This window comes from Nannospalax galili, unplaced genomic scaffold, assembly GCF_000622305.1.
Source record: "Nannospalax galili isolate Female #2095 unplaced genomic scaffold, S.galili_v1.0 scaffold364, whole genome shotgun sequence".
Lineage (NCBI taxonomy): Eukaryota > Metazoa > Chordata > Mammalia > Rodentia > Spalacidae > Nannospalax > Nannospalax galili.
In genome coordinates this window covers 211,546-231,760 of record NW_008352752.1, presented here as the reverse complement: position 1 = coordinate 231,760, position 20,215 = coordinate 211,546, and the positions used below count along the sequence as shown (strand labels likewise).

The following is a 20,215-nucleotide window of genomic DNA, read 5'->3' as shown; positions in this document are numbered from 1 at the left end:
TGTGTGTGTGTGTGTGTGTGTGTGTGTGTGTGTGTGTGTGTGTTTCATGGCAAAGCATTAACCCTATTGTAATCTACAAACAAGTGAATTAAGTCATTTCCATCATGACCATGACCCTGCTACAATATGCTACACCCATTCAAATTGGATTTTCTCTGTTCATTGTCTACATTTGTAAGGGGAGGGGTAGACATCAGTGTGATTCTCCTTAAGCTCGGAAATAGGGTCTTTGTTACTAGATTTCCATCTCAGTTTCCTTTCCAGTTGCTGGCTTAGGGAAAAAAAGGTTCATTGCAGCTCACAATTCCAGGTGATAGTTCATCTGTGTGGGGAGGTGTGTCCGACCTGGACAATGGGAACTTGAAGCAGGGGCTCTCATCCACAGTCAAGGGTCGAAGGGGAGTGAACTCGGGCGTCCTCTCTGCTCTGCCACTTTTCTCCTGGAATGCCCAACGACCAACCTGTCCTAGGCCATCCCCCACTGAGACTTCCCAAGTGATTCTAGACTGTGTCAAGTTGGCAATTGAAACTAGTCATCACAGTTGTCCAGTGATAACTGTGATACAGTATAATTCCAGGAAAGGGGTCATTGCTTTGCCCTTCCTTCCCACAGCCCTCTCTCTTGGAATCTTTGCTGTTTATTTTTAAAGGTTTAGGAGATGTCTAACCTCTAATGAAAGATCAGACTCAAAAGATAAATTTGCATTAGAAAAGAAATAGAAGGGGCTGGAGAGATGGCTCAGTGGTTAAGAGTACTAGCTGCTCCTGCAGAGGACCCAGATTCGATTCCCAGCACCCACGGGGTGGCTAACAACCATCTATGTAACTCCAGTTCCAGGGGAATCTGACGCCCTCTTCTGGCGTCTGTGGCATTGCACAACATGGGTGCACTTACATACATGCAGGTAATACACTCATACACATAAAATAAAAATAAATAGAAAATATATACCACTATGTAAATAACTAGAGTGTTTTGTTATTGGGAAAGAGAAACAAGATGTACCAGGTGTATTTCATGACAAGTTTTTATTCTGGTAACTTCCATCTTGAAGAGCCAACTAGCCAAGTACTAACCACATCAGTCACGTTCCTTCCTAGAACGGTCTTTTAATTTTATTGGAATTTTTCACAGACATGCATTTTGAACCAATATACAACTAGCCTGTCAAACCTTCCATAGCATGTCCCAAATAACTGAAATCCTACTCATGATGACTGTGAGAGTTCCCTTCCCATCTGGAAAGGACTGAGTATTTGGTCAAAGTGTGAAGCACTAGTCTACAATCTGAAATTTCAAATATTCCCTTAAGCAAAAATATGTGTCCTTTTGGTTATATAGAAGATATCTGTAACCCTCCATGTTATTTCACCACATCACTGTAGTTCAAATAAGTAAAGTGCCTCATTTCAATTTGCTGATTCAAACACAGTCTTTAGCATTCTGGACTGTTCACCTCTGCTGTCCAGTATATAGTTGGTAATGGGCTTCCTAGACAGCAAGCTATGCTTTATTTTTAACCTTAACATTACGAGTGCTATTGGGAGTTGGAATGTACAGACATCTTACACCAAGCCATGTCTTTTCTAACTGATCCAGTTTAGAATGAAAATACTCAGTGGGTATCCTGAAAATCTTAAGAATCCAGCTCTTAAGTTCCTTTCAGTGACACGGTGGCTGACTTTACAGACTAACTAGAAGCCCTTGAACCCTAGTCAGAAACAAGTCACTGGGGTCATGGGATTTGGTTTGATACAATGAGTTTAAACAGTATAAATTCTTTTAACACGGATTATTCTGCTTAACTCCCAAATCACTGACTTGGGAAATAGCTTTCTAGGCCTGAAATCTTTAAAACCCTTATAGCATTGGGGAGAGATTTCTAGTTTTCTACACATAATAGTGTATATTTCTGCCTTCATTCTAGAATGACATGAACCATGTCTTAGTAACACTTTCTTTCTCAAAACCATCCCACATTTTCCAAGCTTTTAAATAAGTATTAAAGAATGCCTCTGAGTATTCTTCTAGCCCTGCACCTTGTATTTTATACATTTCAGAGCAGATATAAGCATGTTTGAGTTGATTGTGCATGTTTTCAAGATCTTACTGATGCTATTTGTACCTATGGACAAGTTGAAAATGTCTCCCTTCATTTAGGTGAAAAAGATAAGGAGGTGGAGAAAGAATGTAACAGAAACAGAAAGCCAGATCATCCCACTTTACAGAGGGTTCTACTTAGGGTTGTGTAGACACGTGTGGCTTTGTGGCATAGAATGCCAACTTTTGTGCCAGTTGTAGAAACTAGTGTGTAAAGAGAATATGGCAATTTGTGAAGGAATGCTCCATGTATTGATCTCAGGTTGATCAAGCCCACTGTCTGAATGTTAAGACAGCCATCACCTAGCTCAGCAACTGATATATATTAAAATGTCATAGTGCCCTATTCTCCACACCAATGAAATTCAAAGAAAGCTTTTCTTAATTGACACACCAGTAAACTATAATTGACATTTATAGGGTTATTCTTGATGCAGACACTACCATCACATGCTTAGCAAACATAATCACACTATTTATATTAGTTACTTTTCTGTTGCTGGTAGGAACACTGACCAAAGCACCTTACAGAAGGAAGAGTTTATTTGAGCTTAGGGTTCCAAAGGGGCAAGAGTCCATCACGGTTGGGGAGGCATGGCGGCAGAGGTGGCTGGAGGAGGAGCTGTACATCTTTAAGCAGGTCCGGGCGCAAGCGGGCAACTCGAGATCCAGCAAGGCTTAAGAATTCTCCAAGCCTGCCCCCAGTGACGTGCTTCCTCCAGCATGACCACACCTTCTAAGACCTCCCAAAACAGCGCCACCCACGGGGGACAAAATGTCCGAATACTCGGAGCCTGTGGGGACATTCTCGTTCAAACCCCACACTATTCTTCCAGCATCAGTTCTGTGTGAGAATTCCTTGTGGAAACTGAACTGAGAAGAGGCAGCAACCCCACAGGTTCCAGATGCTTCTTCTTTCTAGAGCACAAAAGAACTGAAAGGCAGGGCGTCATCCATCAGTCACCTGTGCCGAAAGTGTTGAGCATCCTGACTGAGAGATGCAGAGAACAGAAAGGACTGGGAGAGTTTCCATCTGAAAAGCAAGGCGTTATCAATGATGTCATCACTACTCAGGGGCACCTCCGCTTTCACAGGAAAGTGAACCAGAGGTGACGATTCCACTCCTCAGCTGGCTCCTTGGCTCCATTATGCGATGCTTGTTTCTTCATTTTTTTATTTATGTATTTTTATTTTATGTGTATGAGTGTTTTGCCTGCGTGTAAGTTCCTGTACAAGTTAGAAGAGAACACCAGATTCCTTGGAATTGGAATTATGGACAGCTATTAGCCATCATGTAGGTGCTGAGAACTGACCCCAGGTCCTGTGCAAGAGCAGCCAGTGCTCTTAACTGCTGAGCCATCTCTCCAGCCCCTACTTGTGTTTTTCAGATAGCGAATATTTTAGCTATACGAGTGAGTTGTGGGGTTATTTCGTTGTTCATCCACATTCTTATCCCAAGCCACACCAACACTGCTTAAATTGATGTCCAATGGACAGGATAAAATATGGAATAATTCCTTTTTCTGAATGAGGACTCATGTGACTCAATCAATGTGTCATTATTAATGAAGCAGAAGACAGCACAAGTCAGACAGAAGAGCCTGCGGTATACATCTCATTTCCCAATTGCTCATTCAGCTATAGCTAATACTCCTGCCAACCAGAGCTTAACTGACACGTGTAGACTCTTACACAAGTTTATTAATTCTGACCTATGTACCAAGGAAACAATTAAAACAGATTCCTACCTTCCTTGGCCATTGGCCAGTTGATAGTTTAGGAAGGACAGGTCCATACTGCAGATTTCAGTAAGATGCCTCCCTGCTTCCCGTTTCATGGTCAGACCCCTGATGGCTCAGCCTCCTGAAGGGGTTTGAGAGTACAGGAAGGTTTGCTAATGTTTTACTACTCCTGAAAAGAATACAAGATTCCCTCTAAAGATGGAGCATTAGCCTTGCATGAAAGGCTGAGTCCCAACCCTTGCCGTCATAGAACCATCTGTCGGAATTCAGTGTTACTTGATGAATGAAAGAGATAGAGAGAAGAAATCTGAGAGCTCTTTTCCAAGTCAGAGAACTTGGGGAACTTTCTTTTTAATTCTGTGGGTGGTTTTTTTTTTCTGTTTTTTTTTACTTTTGCATTCAGACTAATGTGTTTCATTGTGACATTTTCATACATGGATATAACTGTATTTTGCTCATATGCCCCCATGGAAATTTTAATAGTAGAAAAATTGACAATTGAGGAATTTAAGAACTTTAGGAAAACGTGTTGGGTGGCCAGGTCCAAGTAGGGTCCTATGGATTCTCTCACAGAAACAACTTTGGACCATATACTGCCACTTTTGACATCTGAAATTATGGTTAATATGCCCAGTGTGTTTGTTTACCACTTGCAACTGAAGCGCAGTAGTAGAATATGAAGCTCTCCTCCCCACATTTTAGGGCTGGGGATTATGAATTTGTTTCATGTTTTCGTTACTGCTACTAAGTACAGTACCATTACTAAGACAGTACCATTACTAAGAAAATATTTCCCCTCTGTCTGATTCTCCATGTAGATTTAGTCCCCATTAGAATCACAGTGCAATAGAACATATTAGGAATGTAGGACAGGGACGAGGAGAAGGCAAACTATGGTGTGGAAGCCTCTTACATCATCTTACCATGGCTGAGCACGTACTTTTGTGCTCCTTAGCTTTTTGTCAACTTGACACAGACTAGGGCCGCCTGGGAAGAGGGAACCTTGGATGAGGAATTTCCTACATAGATTAGCCTGCGGCCCAGTCTGGGGTATTTTCTTGATTGTTAATTGATGTAGAAGGGCCCAGCCCACTGTGGGCAGTGCCATCCCTAGGCCAGTGGGCCTGGGTTCTAGAAGAAAGGTAGCTGAGTAGCCAGGGGAAGCGAGCCAGTCAGCGGTGTTCCTCCGTGGTCTGTGCTTCAGTTCCTGCCTCCAGGCTCCTGACTGAGGTCCTGCTCTGCCTTCCCTCAGTGACGGATTGTGATGTGGAAGTGTAAACCAAATAAACCCTTTCCTCCCCAAGATGCTTTGGGTCAGTGTTCTATCCCAGCAGTAAAGAAACAAGCTAGGACAACTTCGTTCTCAGCTGTCACCGTTTACACCAAGACATCGCCTTCCTTGTACACACGGCCTCCCCGTCCTGACCAGCCAAAAGCTCTAAGGTCTCTGGACATTGTTGCAGTGACTTGGATTCTTTATGTCTGATTTTATATTCTTTTCACTTTCCCACCTCTATAATTTTGTCTTTTTTCTTTAACAAAAGTCCACTAAGTGATGGTTAGAAGTTCTTTCTGTTGTCTAAAAGATGTAAAACTTTGTTATTGGAGGCACTCAAAATTTTCTAAAACTGTCTTCCCTGAAAATCTTTCAGTCCTCTGGAGAGGACTAAAGATGGCATTAATAAGTTAATAAGCATTTTCCATGCAAAATTTAACTCATATTTTCCCCCTAGAAAGAAAGATGCCTATTCAAGTTTCCAGAAAGATCTATGATTCCCAAAATGTTCAAGCACTGTTGGGTAACCTAGTACCACCTGCTTTGGGAAGGCACTCTGCTTTGTAGCAACAACCAAACCCTTTGCAGGATTAAATTTTACACCAGCCATTTAGTCTTTTGGCCCAGTAAATATATTAAGGACTAGAAGAAGTTCTTGGAAATCTGAACTTCTGTAAAGGAGTTCTACAAGTCTGGAAGCAAGGTTTCTGGAAGATTCTGCTGTTAATTCATGGATGACGTGGGCAAGTTATCTTGTCTCCCTGAACTGCCCTTATCGACCCTAAATGTGAGGTGTTACATGAACTCTGTGGTTTCCTTTTAAGTTTCTCATTTAATCTTTGAGAATTTTGTACATGTATGCAAGGTATTTTGGTCATGTCCAACTCCTCCACCACTTCAAGTCCTCTGGGTTCTCCCTCCACATCCCTCTCCCAACTTCAGGTCCTTTTCTTTTATTATTGTTTTTAATATATAACCTACTGAGTCAAAAATTAGTGCTATCCAAATTCACATGAATGTGAAGCCATCCCCAGGAGTATGGTCAGTCCTACCAGGGGCCCCATGTCTGAAGAAAACTGACTCTCCCTCCCCCAGCAGGCATCAATAGCATCTCAGTCAGGGGCGGGGCCTCCTGAACCCCTTTCCTACCCATGCTGAAGTGTTGACTGACTTGATCTTGTGCAAATCTAACCTGACCTAGACACTTTCGTAAAACTTTGGATCACTGAGCCCTACCCAACAGTGACTGAGAGTCACTCACCAGAGATAGCATGCTACAATCTGACATTAAAGAATGCTTCTCAAGCTCTCAAGATACCATTACCAGCCAGGCATGAGTGCCACCATGGCAGGTGCTTGAGGCTCACGCCTCTAGCTTTAAATTCCTGGGTTTCCGTTGAACTAACACTCCCTGCATTCTGAGCATCTGGATCGGCGTGAAGTATTGTCGGAATGAAAATATCTTCATACTCTTTAAAATATGAGTGGCTAATATATGTAAATAGAAGTATTGTTTATTCAAAGAGTCTATCAGAGCACTAGAAAATCACCAATCATATATACATATACATGTGCATACATAAAGCATACATATAGATGTATGTACATGTATATGTAGTATACTTAATTCTACTTGAGTCTGGACCATGAATTAGTCTGGTAAAAGATGAGGTGGTGCCATGTTTGTTAATCAAAGAAAACAAACTATAAGTAAATAGAAATACATTCCCTGCCAAGTCATTTTAAAATACATGGTTGCATTGAATTTCTGTAATAGGAACCTGATCACTGTCCTACTGCTGACCAATTATGACCTTGCAGCCTTGAGTGAGTCATTTAATTTATCTAATACTTTTATTTCCTTTTTAGAAAAATGGAGATTAAAAATACCTACCTTACAGGTATTCTCGGTGAGAATGAATAGGAATAATACCGGGAAAGCACTTCTCAGGGCACTTGTCAAACATGCTGAATTCTAAACCGTCATAGGATGGCATAGGATGGTAGCCCTGAGATTTTGCCCATGAATGGCAGCACCAGTATCAGCTGGAAACTGACTACAAGTGTGCATCCTCAGACCTTATCATAAGTGGCTTCCAAGAAGACCGTTCAGTGATTCCCAGGTACACCGGCTTCTTAAAAAGCCCTGAAACAAAAGAACAATTTGAGTCTCATGAACTACATAGAACTCATATTAACTTCAAACCTGGGAGCTGGGGGCCCACCCACTCCCCACGACTTTAAGGCCATCCCTCCACGACACCTCTGCCCTCGCGATCTCAAAGCTTCCCAGACAACATTGTTCCTGCTTTAACCCAAGCTGTAACTAAAAGGCTTTTTTTGAAGTGCATTTTCACGTCTACCACAGTAGCAAAAGCACCATAATTTTGTCTTGTTTTTCACATTTTTAATTATTCAGCTGTCTTCTTTGTCACTGTTTGGGAAATTATTACAAAACTTATGTCTAAAATGCGTCTGATTAATGCATATTTAGGCAGCTAAACAGATGCAGAATGGGTTGACTGCTCTGATAAAATTAAACATTGATGAAACATATATTTGCACAGCAATAATGATGCCGACATTTGTATAAATAATAACAGATCTATTTCCCTAATCAGCTGAGGGAAAAAAATTGATGAATGGGTGACAGTTTTACTAAACATGTCTGGCTCACCAGGCAGATAATTTTCAAGTGCATTTGTACATGTGAATAAGATTATGTTAATTTATAGCATCTATTACCACATTAAGATGAAGGAAGTATAATGGGGGGGGGAGGCCAATGTAGGTGATTCCAGAAGTTTGTTTGGGGGGTATAATAATTTTTAGAGCTTTTTTGTAAAATTTTGGAAAATGTATAGTTTAAAATATTCTTTTACAGTGACACAATTTGACTTTATACAAAATATGTTCTGGGAGCTCATCTTAAGTCATTCTAAGACACACATGTCCTTTGTATGCTTTCACATGTCTGGGGTTGAAGTCTATCTTGTAGATGATACCATGTCTCCATTTAATTGGTGGGTTTTTCTTTTTCCGTGACTGATGGGACCTTAAATTCAGTTGTGGAGGACACTTAGTCTGCATGAAACATCTCAGTGAGGAAAGCACACGGAACAGGAAATAGACCTCATCTCCTGCCCACAGCCAAGTGAGAAGGGAGGTTGAGAAGTGGAAAATAATGAAATCCAGTCAAAGAGGGTTCGGGGGATCCCCTTCTACAGAGAGAAAGGGGCACACGGGGAAAATGAGGAAAGAGCGTGAGAGGAGGGAGGCAGCGGGTGGAAAACTCCTGGGGCAGTGAAGAAGCATCCAAGTTGGAAACAGCGTGAAGGCTCCCTGCTGGGGAGACTGGGCGCAGGTGTTGTGTCCTGGGGCGGACTTTGAACTTGATGCTGTGTCCTGCACCAGACGGTCGACCTGCCTGTTGTCACGACACGCTGGTCGGGAGCAGTTCTAGTTTGGGACCTTTTCAAAGGAAGCCATCTGTTGGAAGACATGTTCTCTCCCCTGGCAAGCACACACTTCCTGAAGTCCTACGCACTCACCCAGCCTTCAACGGCCAGGACCGGTCAATGGTGGTTAAAACTTGTTTGTTCTTTCAGGTCATATCAAGATTGTCGAGCAAATCCACAGTCTCACAGGTATGACTTGGTTTTGTTTCTGTTTTATTTTTGGTTTCGTTTCACTATGTGGCCCAGGCTGGCCTAGAGCTCAAACACCATCCTGCTTCAGTCTTTCTACCTAATGCTGGGGTTATGAGTCTGAAACCACACCCTGCCAAGTACTTTCCCAAAGAGCAAAATATTTAAATAAAACGGGAGGGATTTCCAATGCATCTGTCCTCACCATCCGAAATGTATTTACTTTTAAATTTCCCTAAATTACTTCCCAGTAAGAGATATGGTGAGTGACTTTCTTGAGTTTAAATGCAAAGTATTGAAACTCATGCCTCTGTGAAAACCTTTCTGAGTGTGTTTCAATAAGATGTTTGTTATGCTTCTGTTTATTAGCTTGCTTGAAATTTTAAAGGTAACACAAAATTTATAGTGTTTTCATATGTATACATGATTGCATTGTATTCTTATTAATCTTTGTCCAACGCGGCTCCCTCCATCTTCCTGCTCCCCCCCCAATTGTCCCGTTTTCATGCTACATGTTCTCTCTCTTTTCCTCCCTCCCACTTCCCTTAACAGCTCTTCGTCCTTCTCAGTGACCCTTCCACTGTCATGACCTACATGCATACAGACACAGACACACACACACACACACACACTCACACTCACACACACACACACACACTCACACTTACACACACACACTCACACATACACACACTCACACACACTCACACTCACACTTACACACACTCACGCACACACACCAGAAAGCAGTGTTCCTCTGTGGTCTGTACTTCAGTTCCTGCCTCTGGGTTCCTGGCCTGGTTTCGTCCCTTGGTGTCCCCCAGTGATGGGCTATAACTTGTCAGCCAAATCAATTCCTCCCCAGGTTGGTTTAGTCAGTGTTCTATTGCAGTAATAGAAAGAAATAGAATAATCACTGTAGTCTCATCAAAACCCACAACTGGTTTTAAGTCTTGTGAAGGTCACGGGTTTGTACTGAAGGCATGACTCCCAAACTCTTCACACCAGGTCAGACGACAACCTTTAAGAATGGATTCTTGCTTCTCTGAGCTCTGAGACCATGGGGGGCAGGGCGGTGGCAGGGCTGGGAGATGAAAGACACCGTGTTGAGCAAGAAGGAAATAAAGCACACTTTAATTACTCCAGGCGAAGCCAGTCACACTTGGCCTCAAGCATTGTATTTATACAGAACCCACACAAAATCACATTTTACCAAAAATGGTTATGTATATGTTACATCACTGTTTACTTTTGAGTTCCCTGAACACTAGCCGTCAACTATGTTTTTCAGAGCTGCCAGCCAGGTTGTCCCGTGTTAGGCATCTTGGCCCATACCAGCTTTCTCAGCGCCATGTTGTCAAAACGTAAACTGGCCTTATGACCCTCTCTTCCCTTAATTCTTTCTCTCCGCTGTGGGTTCAGGTGATGGAACTCAGGTGGTTGGGACTTGCCCACCAAGTGCTGGCCCCTGGCTTTCCCTCTGGAGTCTTCTGCTTCCCCTGCCCCCAGTGGGGACTCACTTACCTGGAGCTGTGCTTAGCTTGGTCTTTTCCATGTGTCACCCACCTTTTTTCTGTGAACTGTTCCAGTGTTCTCTGGAATGGGATCTTTTCTCATTCTGACTCTTCTCCGTCATTGTGTCATATGAAGGCAGCGTCTATTCCAGTCTCTTATCCAGAAGTCCCTACTGTGGAAATGTTCTATATATCGTTCTGCATAGTTTGTTACTGAAACCTAAGAGTAATGATGTCCTCAGTGACTGATCTCATAAGTACTTTCATTTCATTTAAAGTTGGTCATCAAATTTTTCTATTACACGTCCCATTTTCATGAGTATCTATAACCTTAAAATTATGAACCAGAGATACTCTGGAAGTGATTTCACTTGAACTCTTAAAACAGTACCAACACTTAAGTGCTCTCCACTTTTACAGAAAGCTTTTTTTTTTAATTTTTTATTTTATGTGTGTTGCCTGCATGTAAGTGCACCCGTGTCGTGCAATGCTCATGGAGGTCAGAAGAGGGCCTCAGACCCCCTAGAGCTGGAGTTATGGACAGTTGTTAGCCACCATGTGGTGCTGAGAACTGAACCTGGGTCTTCTAAGAGAGCAGCCAGTGCTCTGAACCGCTGAGCCATCTCTCCAGCTCCTACAGAAAGCTTTTGAAGCAAAGATTCCGTGGATTTCCTAGGTACAGTTTTGTTTCTTAGCCTGTGGCCAGGAGCCCCTGAGCAGCTCCTTCCCCTGCTTTGTGCCTTCTTTAAGGTGGAGCCTAGGAGCTTAGACACACACACACACCATCCACATACACCCACACCACACATATACACAAAGCAAACATACACACACCACATATACACACACAGCACACATATGTATACACACACCACACACACAGAGCACATGTCACACACAACTCACACACAATACATAAACGCATACACATACCACACACACAACAGACACCACACATATACACATACCACACACACCACACTTACACACACATATCATACAAACACACATGTACCACATGCATAGCTTACACAATGCACAGTACACATGAATGCACACACAGTGCACATGTGCATATATAGCATACATATAGCACACACAGCACATATAACACACAAACATGTACACAGATCACGCACACAGAGCACACACACAGCACACAAATATATCCAGTCACACATTATAAACTTCCTAGAAAGATCCTTTCTCAGTGTTCTGTTTGTTTATTTATTTTCTTTGCTTGCTTGCTTGTTTGTTTGTTTGTTTTTGAGACAGGGTCTCTCTGTAGCCCCCACCTGGCCTGGAACTTGCTATGTAGACCACACTGGCCTCAGTCTCACAGAGCTTCACCTGCCTCTGCCTCCTGAGTGCTGGGATTAAAGGTGTGCATACACCACCATGCCTGGCACTTGCTCAGTGCTTTTAACCACATCTCTCCTCTCAGGAAATAGCAGTCTGTCTTGCCTCTTCAGAAAATTTCTCAGACTATATATATTCTCTTACTTATGAGGCAAAATTTGGGCTCTTTTGTGTTTGTTGTTTTTGCAATCTTTCACTCTTTCATAAAACTACAACGTTGAAGATCCCTCCCAAAACTATAACAACCTTAACTTAAAATGTTTTGTATGTATAGTTCAGGGAAAAGTTCCTTTGCAGTGTTAAAATGATCAGATAGCAGGGTTTTAAGACAACAGATGCTCCCTTCTCACAGGCAATACAAGAGGAGGAGCACAGCTCGTGTATCTGGGGGCCCTGAATTCTTCCTCTTCTACTTCATCCTCCCCAACAAATGGCTTCTTACCCAGGACCTCACCCTCCAGGGTGAATACTGACCAGCACCTACCTTCTTGCTTCAGACCAGAGACCACAGAAATGTAAGAGTGGATGGACACTCCCTTGGGTCTGGTGGCCATTCTCCACATCCCTCAGAACTGTCCACTCACATGCTGTCACCCTAGAACTTATAGAACGTGGCTGCTCGGTCAGACCTGGTGGCAAGGGCAGCTGGGAAGGGTGACCTTTGGATGCTGCCCTTCAGCTCCTGCCTTATGACAAAAAGCCTGAAGCAACTTAAAAGGCAGAAGAGTTGCTTTGATCCAGGAGGGTTCACTTCAAGGTCATCGGGCCTTGTCAGGCTGAACCTGAGGGTTACAGAATGTGGCAGAGGAGGCTCCCACCTCATGGCAGTTGGGCAGCAGGGCAGGAGAGGCAGGAAGTCAGACCAGGAGAAGATGTAGTCATCAGGGGTGATGAACTTCCTCTGGTGAGGCCCCACCTTCCAACACTCCATTCATCTATGAGCTCATCAATGGATTAATCTATGGATTAATGCAGTCCATACTAACTAAATCCAGGTTTGTGTTGTCATGATTCCTTCATCTCTCCGTAGTTTCACTGGAGTTCACATTTTTATTCAACACATGAGCCTTCAGGTATGTTTTCTGAGTCCCAACTATAACAGCAGGGTTTGTTCCTGTCCCATTTCTGTCGCTGAGAAAGAACTCTGACCAAAAGCAACTTAGGGGAGGAAAGGTTTGCTCGGCTCACACTTCCAGGTTGGAGTCCACGATTGAGGGAACAAAGGCAGAGCCTCAACCAGGAACTTGAAGCAGGGCAGAGCCGCTTGCTGATTTGCTCAGTGACATGGTCGGCTGGCTTTCTTATGCAGCCCAGGACCACTGGCCAAGGGATGGCACTGCCCCCAGTGGGCTGGGCCCTCCTGTGTCAATAAACAGTCAAGACAGTCCCCCACAGGCATGCCCACAGGCAAGGCAACTTAATCTAGACAATCTTTCATCAAGAATGTCCAGATTGGGACCAGTTAACAATTAAAAGTAGTGAACACATCATCATCATCATCATGGCACGGAAAAGTGTGTATTTAGCGTTAGTTTTCCATATTTCTAAATGTTCAACTTCATTTACTGTTATTTAATACCTAATTTCCATGCTCTAATATGTAATATTTAATATTTTCACACACTTGTCCTACCTTGAGGATGACAAAGTCAAGAATCAATGATTATATTCCTTCCAAAGGTTGTGTAGTGAGTTCCAGGCCTTTAGGGTATATATAGCCCATGCACTCAATTTGTTCTGTCATTGTTCAAGGTATTTTGATTTGTCATTTGTGAGTCTGAAGTGGTTACCAGAACAGAATGCCGTGACACAAATTTGAGGCTCCTTTACGAATGACCATCCAAATCTCACTAAGCATTTGATAGACAGTGAAGGGAAGAACCAGGTGTGAGGGGAGCATTCTGTGGTAGACCCTGATGGCAATGTGGGACAGATGAGTGCAGCTACCAAAGCAAGATTTAGGCAGAGATGCCCCGGAGAAAAGTAACTAGTCCTCTTACAGAAATGCTGATGTTGGGCTAGGTATCTAATATAATTGCCAGAGTCCGCTTCTAAGAGACTTGCCCAAGGCATCAAGACTCCTTAACAAAACGGAGGTCTGAGATCTACAGGCGCTTGGAAAGGTACAAACATTTGGTGGTGTTAGTCAGAGGATTCTGTGAGGATCAGCTGAGACGTCTTCAAACAAAAGAATGAATAAATTGTCAATGCCAGTGCAAACTAAATCTAAGTAGAGACTGTACCGGTATGTCTCATTTCCTTGATAACGTTACCCTGTTGTGTCTTTATCTGGGTAAGCTAATTTCTCTGTTCAACAATGCAAGTACACAAATGATCCTGTACAGTTGCATGTGGGTCCATTTTTTGTTAAAGCCCAAAGTTTTAAATGCTGTAGAAAAGAAACAGAGGAAAGCAACATCGTGACGGGCCAGTGGAGACACATGCCTCACAACTGGTTAAGATAATCGTATCTGGCCGGAAGGAGCAATCTAGGAAGACCATTTTGTTCAAATTACGTTTTCACTTTTGTTGAACTTTCTGAAAATTTCATAGAATACATTTTGATCATGTTCCGATCACCCCTCCCCCACCTGCACCCCCTGGAACACCCTCACCTAATTTCATGTATTCTGACTGATTAGATAGATAGATAGATGGATAGATAATAGATAGATAGATAGATAGATAGATAGATAGATAGATAGATGCTTATTAAATCAAACCTGTGTCCCCAAACCTTTGTTGTGGGTCCATTCACCTCCACCAGAGCCTGGTCAGTCTATCCAGTGTCACACCCTTAAAGAAAACTGACTCTCCCTCTCCCCCCAGCAACTATGTGTTGCCAATAGTTCCTCAGCCAGGACGGGGCCCCATGCCTACATCCCCACTTCCCTGCAGGGACTCTGTCTGGCTTGAGCTCACCTGGGTCTTGTGCCTGCTGTCACCATTGCTCTGAGTTCATGAGACCAACTGCCCAGCTGTCTGGATGGCTCTGTGTCCTTGTGGTCATCTACCACCTCTGTCTCTTACAGCATTTCTGCTCTGTCTTACATCATGGACCCTGAGCCTTGAGAAGCAGAGGCTTGGCATAGGTGTCCTGTTCGGGGACAAGCACTCTGCCCTCTCATTCTCTGCACCCTGGCCAGTGGTGGTCTCTGTGTTAATCACCATCTGCTGCATCAAGGAAGGAAAAGCTTTGAGGCATAAACAACAAAAAAAATTTTTTTTGAGTAAACCAAGAATTTGTTTTACTACCTAAAGTTAATGACTTGGCCTGTAAGTCACCACAGCATTTTGTTATTACAGCCATCATTATGATTATTAAAGCTATAGCAAAATCCAAATATATCAGGGAACCAAGTATTGGTCAACCTCACCATGGCAGCTCTTGAAACTTAAATAATAATCTTTGGGGTTTTCAGTTTTTAGTATTATTTTTATGAGGAATTAATAATAAATATGTTTAAAGTGATTAGATATGAAAATGAATCTGAGGCTCAGAAATGTGAACTGACTTTCTGGAAATGAACTGACCTACAGACATAGCCCAGGGATGTCATGTCTGAGTCTAAGCAAGAAACACTGCTGTGGACTGAGTCACGAGCTTAGCCCTTTCCACCTCCTCTGCCCCCGTCTTCGTCAACGCCTCGGTTTTTCATTCCTATCTTCTCCCCTTGGTACCCTAGAAGATCAGATGCCACCAGTTAAGAGCCTCGTACTCCTAGGGTGGGTTTTGTCAAGACCATTTTCCATCCTTCTTCAGGTCTTTTCAAAGGAGCAGCCCAGGTGGTTTTCTCTATGTCTTGTTAGCAACTTGTGGGAGCGAGGGGAACAGGAAGCAGAGGAGCCGGGGACATGTCCTGTTTCCATCTGTTATAATGATCCAAAAGACACAGAGAGACTTTAATCTCAAGTATAATATGATTTTTATTCTATGTAAAGTTCTATTTAAAGATGCTGTGACTTTAAATCACAGAACTCAAGACCTCCAATTATATTGAAAATGTCTTTTGTTGTAAGGGCAAGCTATCATGCTATTACCAGAATCTGACTAAAATCTAGGTGTGAAGCTTATGTGGTGTGATGTGCACATAGCTTTCCACTCAGACACTTTAAAAGACCAAGGAAATAGTTGAGAATTAAAACCACGAAAGGAGAGGTTAGCCTAGAGATGAAAACCAGGGAGACTTAAAGAACCAGAGACGGAAAGGAGCCAGTCTGCACAGGGTTCAGTTTTAGTGAGTAATGAGGTCTCTGAGGAATTGATTTTTTACAAGGAGACCCACAGCATGACTGGTATACTACTGTGAAAGTCTCTGCAATCTGTGCTAATCTATATTATCCACTAATTTAGTCAGAGCCCAAAGGGAATGGCAGCATCAACAAGACACTCCCATCCATTGTGGAAGAGGAGGAGGAAGAAGAGGAGGAGGAGGGTGAAGAAGAGGAGACCACCTCCCTCTCTCCCATCTACACAAAGGGATCCTCTGCCTTACACAGCACGAAGATCGGGAGCAATAACAGTTACCTAGGTTTAAGCTTAAAACAGCTGGCCTCGGGGACAGTGCCGTTCCACTCGCCTATCAGAGTCTCCAGTGCCAACTCCCTGAAAACCAAGCAGGAGGCGCTCCCACCTAACCACACCAAGAGGAAAGAGAAGAACTTGAAATTGCAGCTTACTACTTTGAACAGCGCCGGACCCCCAGATCTCAGTCCAAGGTAAGAGTTAATATCAAACAACAGGTTCCCAGATGAGGGTGTTCACACTTCTTGCACATGCGAACGCACAAACCAGTACACGACTTGTCAATTATTCTGGCTTCTGGACCTTTCTGCTCCGTGGGTTCATAGCCTCAGCTCTTCAGGTAAAGGGTTAACTGTCTGAATTGGGTGCAGGTCTTCTAACCTGACCTGGACACCTTTATAAAAGTGTAGATCATTGGAACCCAGCACTGACTGAGATTCGCTCACTATAGCAGGCTCGACTCCATTGTTAATGCTTCTCCAAACTCTCAAAATACTGTTACCAGCTAGGCATGGGTGCCACCGTGGCAGGTGCTCAAAGCTCATGTCTGGCTTCCCATTGAAGTCACACTCCCTGCATTCTGAACATATAGATCAGCATGGAGTGTTAGTTATCAGAATGAAAAATAGCTTGGTACTCTTTTAAACATGAATGATTAATAGCTTTAATATATATGCCCAGGTGTGTGTGGGGGAGAACTGTAAAATTCTCATGCGGATCCATTAAATGTTTGCCAATTTCTTTTCCCCTTGGATTAATTTAAATCTATCTATTATGTTGTAATTTATAACTTAATATTGTATAATAAAAGCGATAAAAGAATTAGAGCAAAGTCCTTCAGTATTACCCCCTTAATGCCTACATTGCCGAAATCTTACAGGGCAGAAAGTTAAAGTTGAGAATGAAATGCGGGGCTGGCTTTCAGGGCCGCCTTCATTTTTGTGCTGTTTCCCTTGTTATCTTGGGACATTGGATGTCAGTTTTTATTTCTGGTCTCTTCAATAAGTAAGATAGCTCTATTTCCCATTCGTAACAAAAGTTACTTTAGAATCAACTAAAAAGGGTTGCAAAGGAGAAAAATCCATGCTGTGGTGTCAAAAATGCAGTAAAACCCATCAAAGTCTCCTAACAGCTGAGTGATTAAGAGAGGAAAAAAGTCCTAAATGCTTTCTAGATTTCACATATCTTAGGAGGAGATTTACTTTATTGTATCTAGAATTCTGTAAAGTTGTTCACATTCTCTCTACTATAAATTCCTAAGAACTAATACTCAAGATTTAAATATTTTGTCTACAACCTACACCATATCAACTGCTGAAAGCTGAATCCCAATTCTCTCTCTTTACCTATGGACCTAGTGACCTTTCTAATATACCATGCTGTGAATTATTAAAGAATACATATCCTCCATTAAGCTCAACATTGAAGAAAACCTAAGCATAATGATCTTTAGATAGAGAATGCATCAGAGCCAGAAAAGACAGACTTTGTGTAACGTGACCCTACTCTTAAAAAAAGAATATATGGTCGTTTATATATGGACAAAGGTTTCAAGGACATATGCCAACATTTGCAGCAGAGGTGAACTACAGGTGACTTTTACTTGGGGTTTGTTAAATCTTTATGTATAAGGTTTCTTGACTAGACCTGTACTGAGTAGTGGGTGAATTCGATACGGTTAAAGTCCTGCCAGCTCAGCAGTACAGTGCTTGGATAGCATGCATGATGCTCTGGTATCAGTTGGAGCCCCACAAAAATTGAATAATTGAACAAAATTCATTAACCCTCTAATTGATAGTCCTAGGGTTTTTTCCAAGTCTAAGAGGTGTCATTGAACCTGTTTGGTATGATGTTTTAGTCGTGAAGTTAAACTGCTGAATCTGAGTTTTGAATCTGAGAGTGAAGAAAAGCCTAATCTCTACACCAATGTTCAACAAGAGTAAAATGTGGGGGCTGGAGAGATGGCTCAGCGGTTAAGAGCACTGACTTCTCTTGCAGAGGACCTGTGTTCAATTCCCAGCACCCACATGGAGGCTAACAACCACCCATAATTCTAGTTTCAGGGGAATCCAACACCCCCTTCCTACCTCTGCAGGCATTGTATGACATGGGTGCACTTACGCATGCAAACAATACACTCACACACATAAAATAAAAATAATAAATAAAATATTTTTTTAAGCTACATGTGTGGTTTTGAATTTTCTAGTAGCAACATTTTTAATGAATAAACTATAAATGAATTTAATTTTTGTCATCCATTTTATTTTATATAATATGTCCCAACTATTATCATGTAAAATGAGAAAATGCAGAAATAATTAAAGAATTTATACTTCTTTTTTAAACTTAGTTTGCAAAATCAAAACTACTTTTTGTATGAACAGTGCTACTTCTTAGGTCTCCAAGGGTCATCTAAGATAGTGGTCACCATGGTGGGTGTCATAGCTCTATAGTACCTAATTTATAAACTTGCCATGGAATTTCTTAGCGTCTTCCAGAAATACTGGAACTCCTAATCATAAGTGCACCACAAAACAATTTCCTGTACTTTACACAGGGTTGTTGATGGAATTGAAGACAGGGACAGCTGTGAAGAAAGTCAGACGTTTGACTTCGGTTCTGAACGAATCAGGCCAGACCCCAGAGTTTCCCCGCCCCTTGGAGGTAAGCAGGTGATGCAGTCGTCTTTGCATGTGATGCCTCCCTCTGACTCATGGTGGAGTTGCTGTTGCCTTCTCATCCCCAGTATTCTCCATGTCACTGAGTCATCTAAGTCTGTGCAGTTCCCAAACCATCATTTGTAGTTAGTCTTCTGTCCAGACCCCAGGTGCTATCATTTACCAACAGGCACATTGTCTCTAGTTTCTGCTAGTGATCAGACAATACCAATGCTTTCTTGTTGCAGATTAAGACTAATTCATGAAAACATTTTCTAGAGGAAATAGCAAGTTGGTTGTGTGCTCTGAAAACATTGGTGAGGTTTAAATTATCTGGTGGCAAGTTATGTACTTGAAAACCGTCAGAGAATAACAACTTCACAGTGATGTAAGGCAGCTGAACATGATGGAGAACCATGTGAACATCATCCCATAATGACGGCAAATCATGCAGGTGCCCCAACTCAAGCCTAAGCCCATCTTTCTCCCCTTTTAACCTCAGACACACACAGACAAACTGCCAACTGATAAAAGCCAGAAATGACAAATAAAGTCTAAGGGAAACACAGCTTCATTTTACAGTCAGGAGAATGAGCAGTTGTTAATGCAACACAACTACCAGCAAACAGCTATGCAAGCCCAGCGCCCAGCTGTCATGCCATCCTTCCTTTCCCACCAAATGTTGAGCTAGTCAGCAAGCTAGCAAGACCCTGTGGAAGCCTAAGCATAAGACAGACGTCTGAACGGACGGAGGTGGAGCACCGCTGTCCAGTGAATTCCAGAATCTTTTGTCAGCAATCTCCTAGCCCTCACTGCTTCTGGGAGCAGAAGGGTCCTTTTAAGGCTTGATGCAGGAGGAGTGGTCTCGATTCACTGAATCACATACATTCCTTTTACTCTATGTGGGGAAATGGTAGAGGAAATAATAGTTACCTCAAACTGTTGTGTTTGCCAAGAAAGTCAGTAAAGAGTCTCCTCGGCAGAAGTTGCCTCGTGACTCAACTAGAGACAATGCACAAAGCCTCATCATGTCCCTCCATCTCATCTCTCCCTCCTTCCCCCTCCCCCCATCGCTGACCCCTACACTCAACCATTTAAGCAACTATTTTTCTTTATTCTGGCTCTTAAATGTCTCTCAGATCTGCCTAGATCATCCATTCGTCCCATGGCCACGCTCGTGTCTTGCTATATATTGTTTGAATGCAGCGGAACATTTTTAAACATGAAATGTTTAAAACATGAAGTGTTTGTATGGCTCTACTTTGATACTTAAAGCCCGAGATGGTTCCTACTACCTTTAATAGGAAATCCAAACCTATTGCTTAATTATTTTTAACTGTCTCCTAGATTCTAAGCCTCTAAGCTCTAGGAGGCATATATATATATATATA

At 42.5% G+C, this 20,215-nt stretch overlaps 1 protein-coding gene across 1 annotated transcript in view; it reads left to right on the top strand.

The window, feature by feature from the left end:
- Kcnh8 (potassium voltage-gated channel subfamily H member 8) overlaps positions 1–20,215 on the top strand; it is a 418,565-nt gene that overhangs the window by 374,279 nt on the left and 24,071 nt on the right. The window contains exons 12-14 of the mRNA XM_008849967.1: positions 8,728–8,766; positions 15,994–16,358; positions 18,725–18,831. Coding sequence (XP_008848189.1) covers positions 8,728–8,766; positions 15,994–16,358; positions 18,725–18,831 — 511 coding nt within the window. The remainder of the gene's footprint in view (positions 1–8,727; positions 8,767–15,993; positions 16,359–18,724; positions 18,832–20,215) is intronic.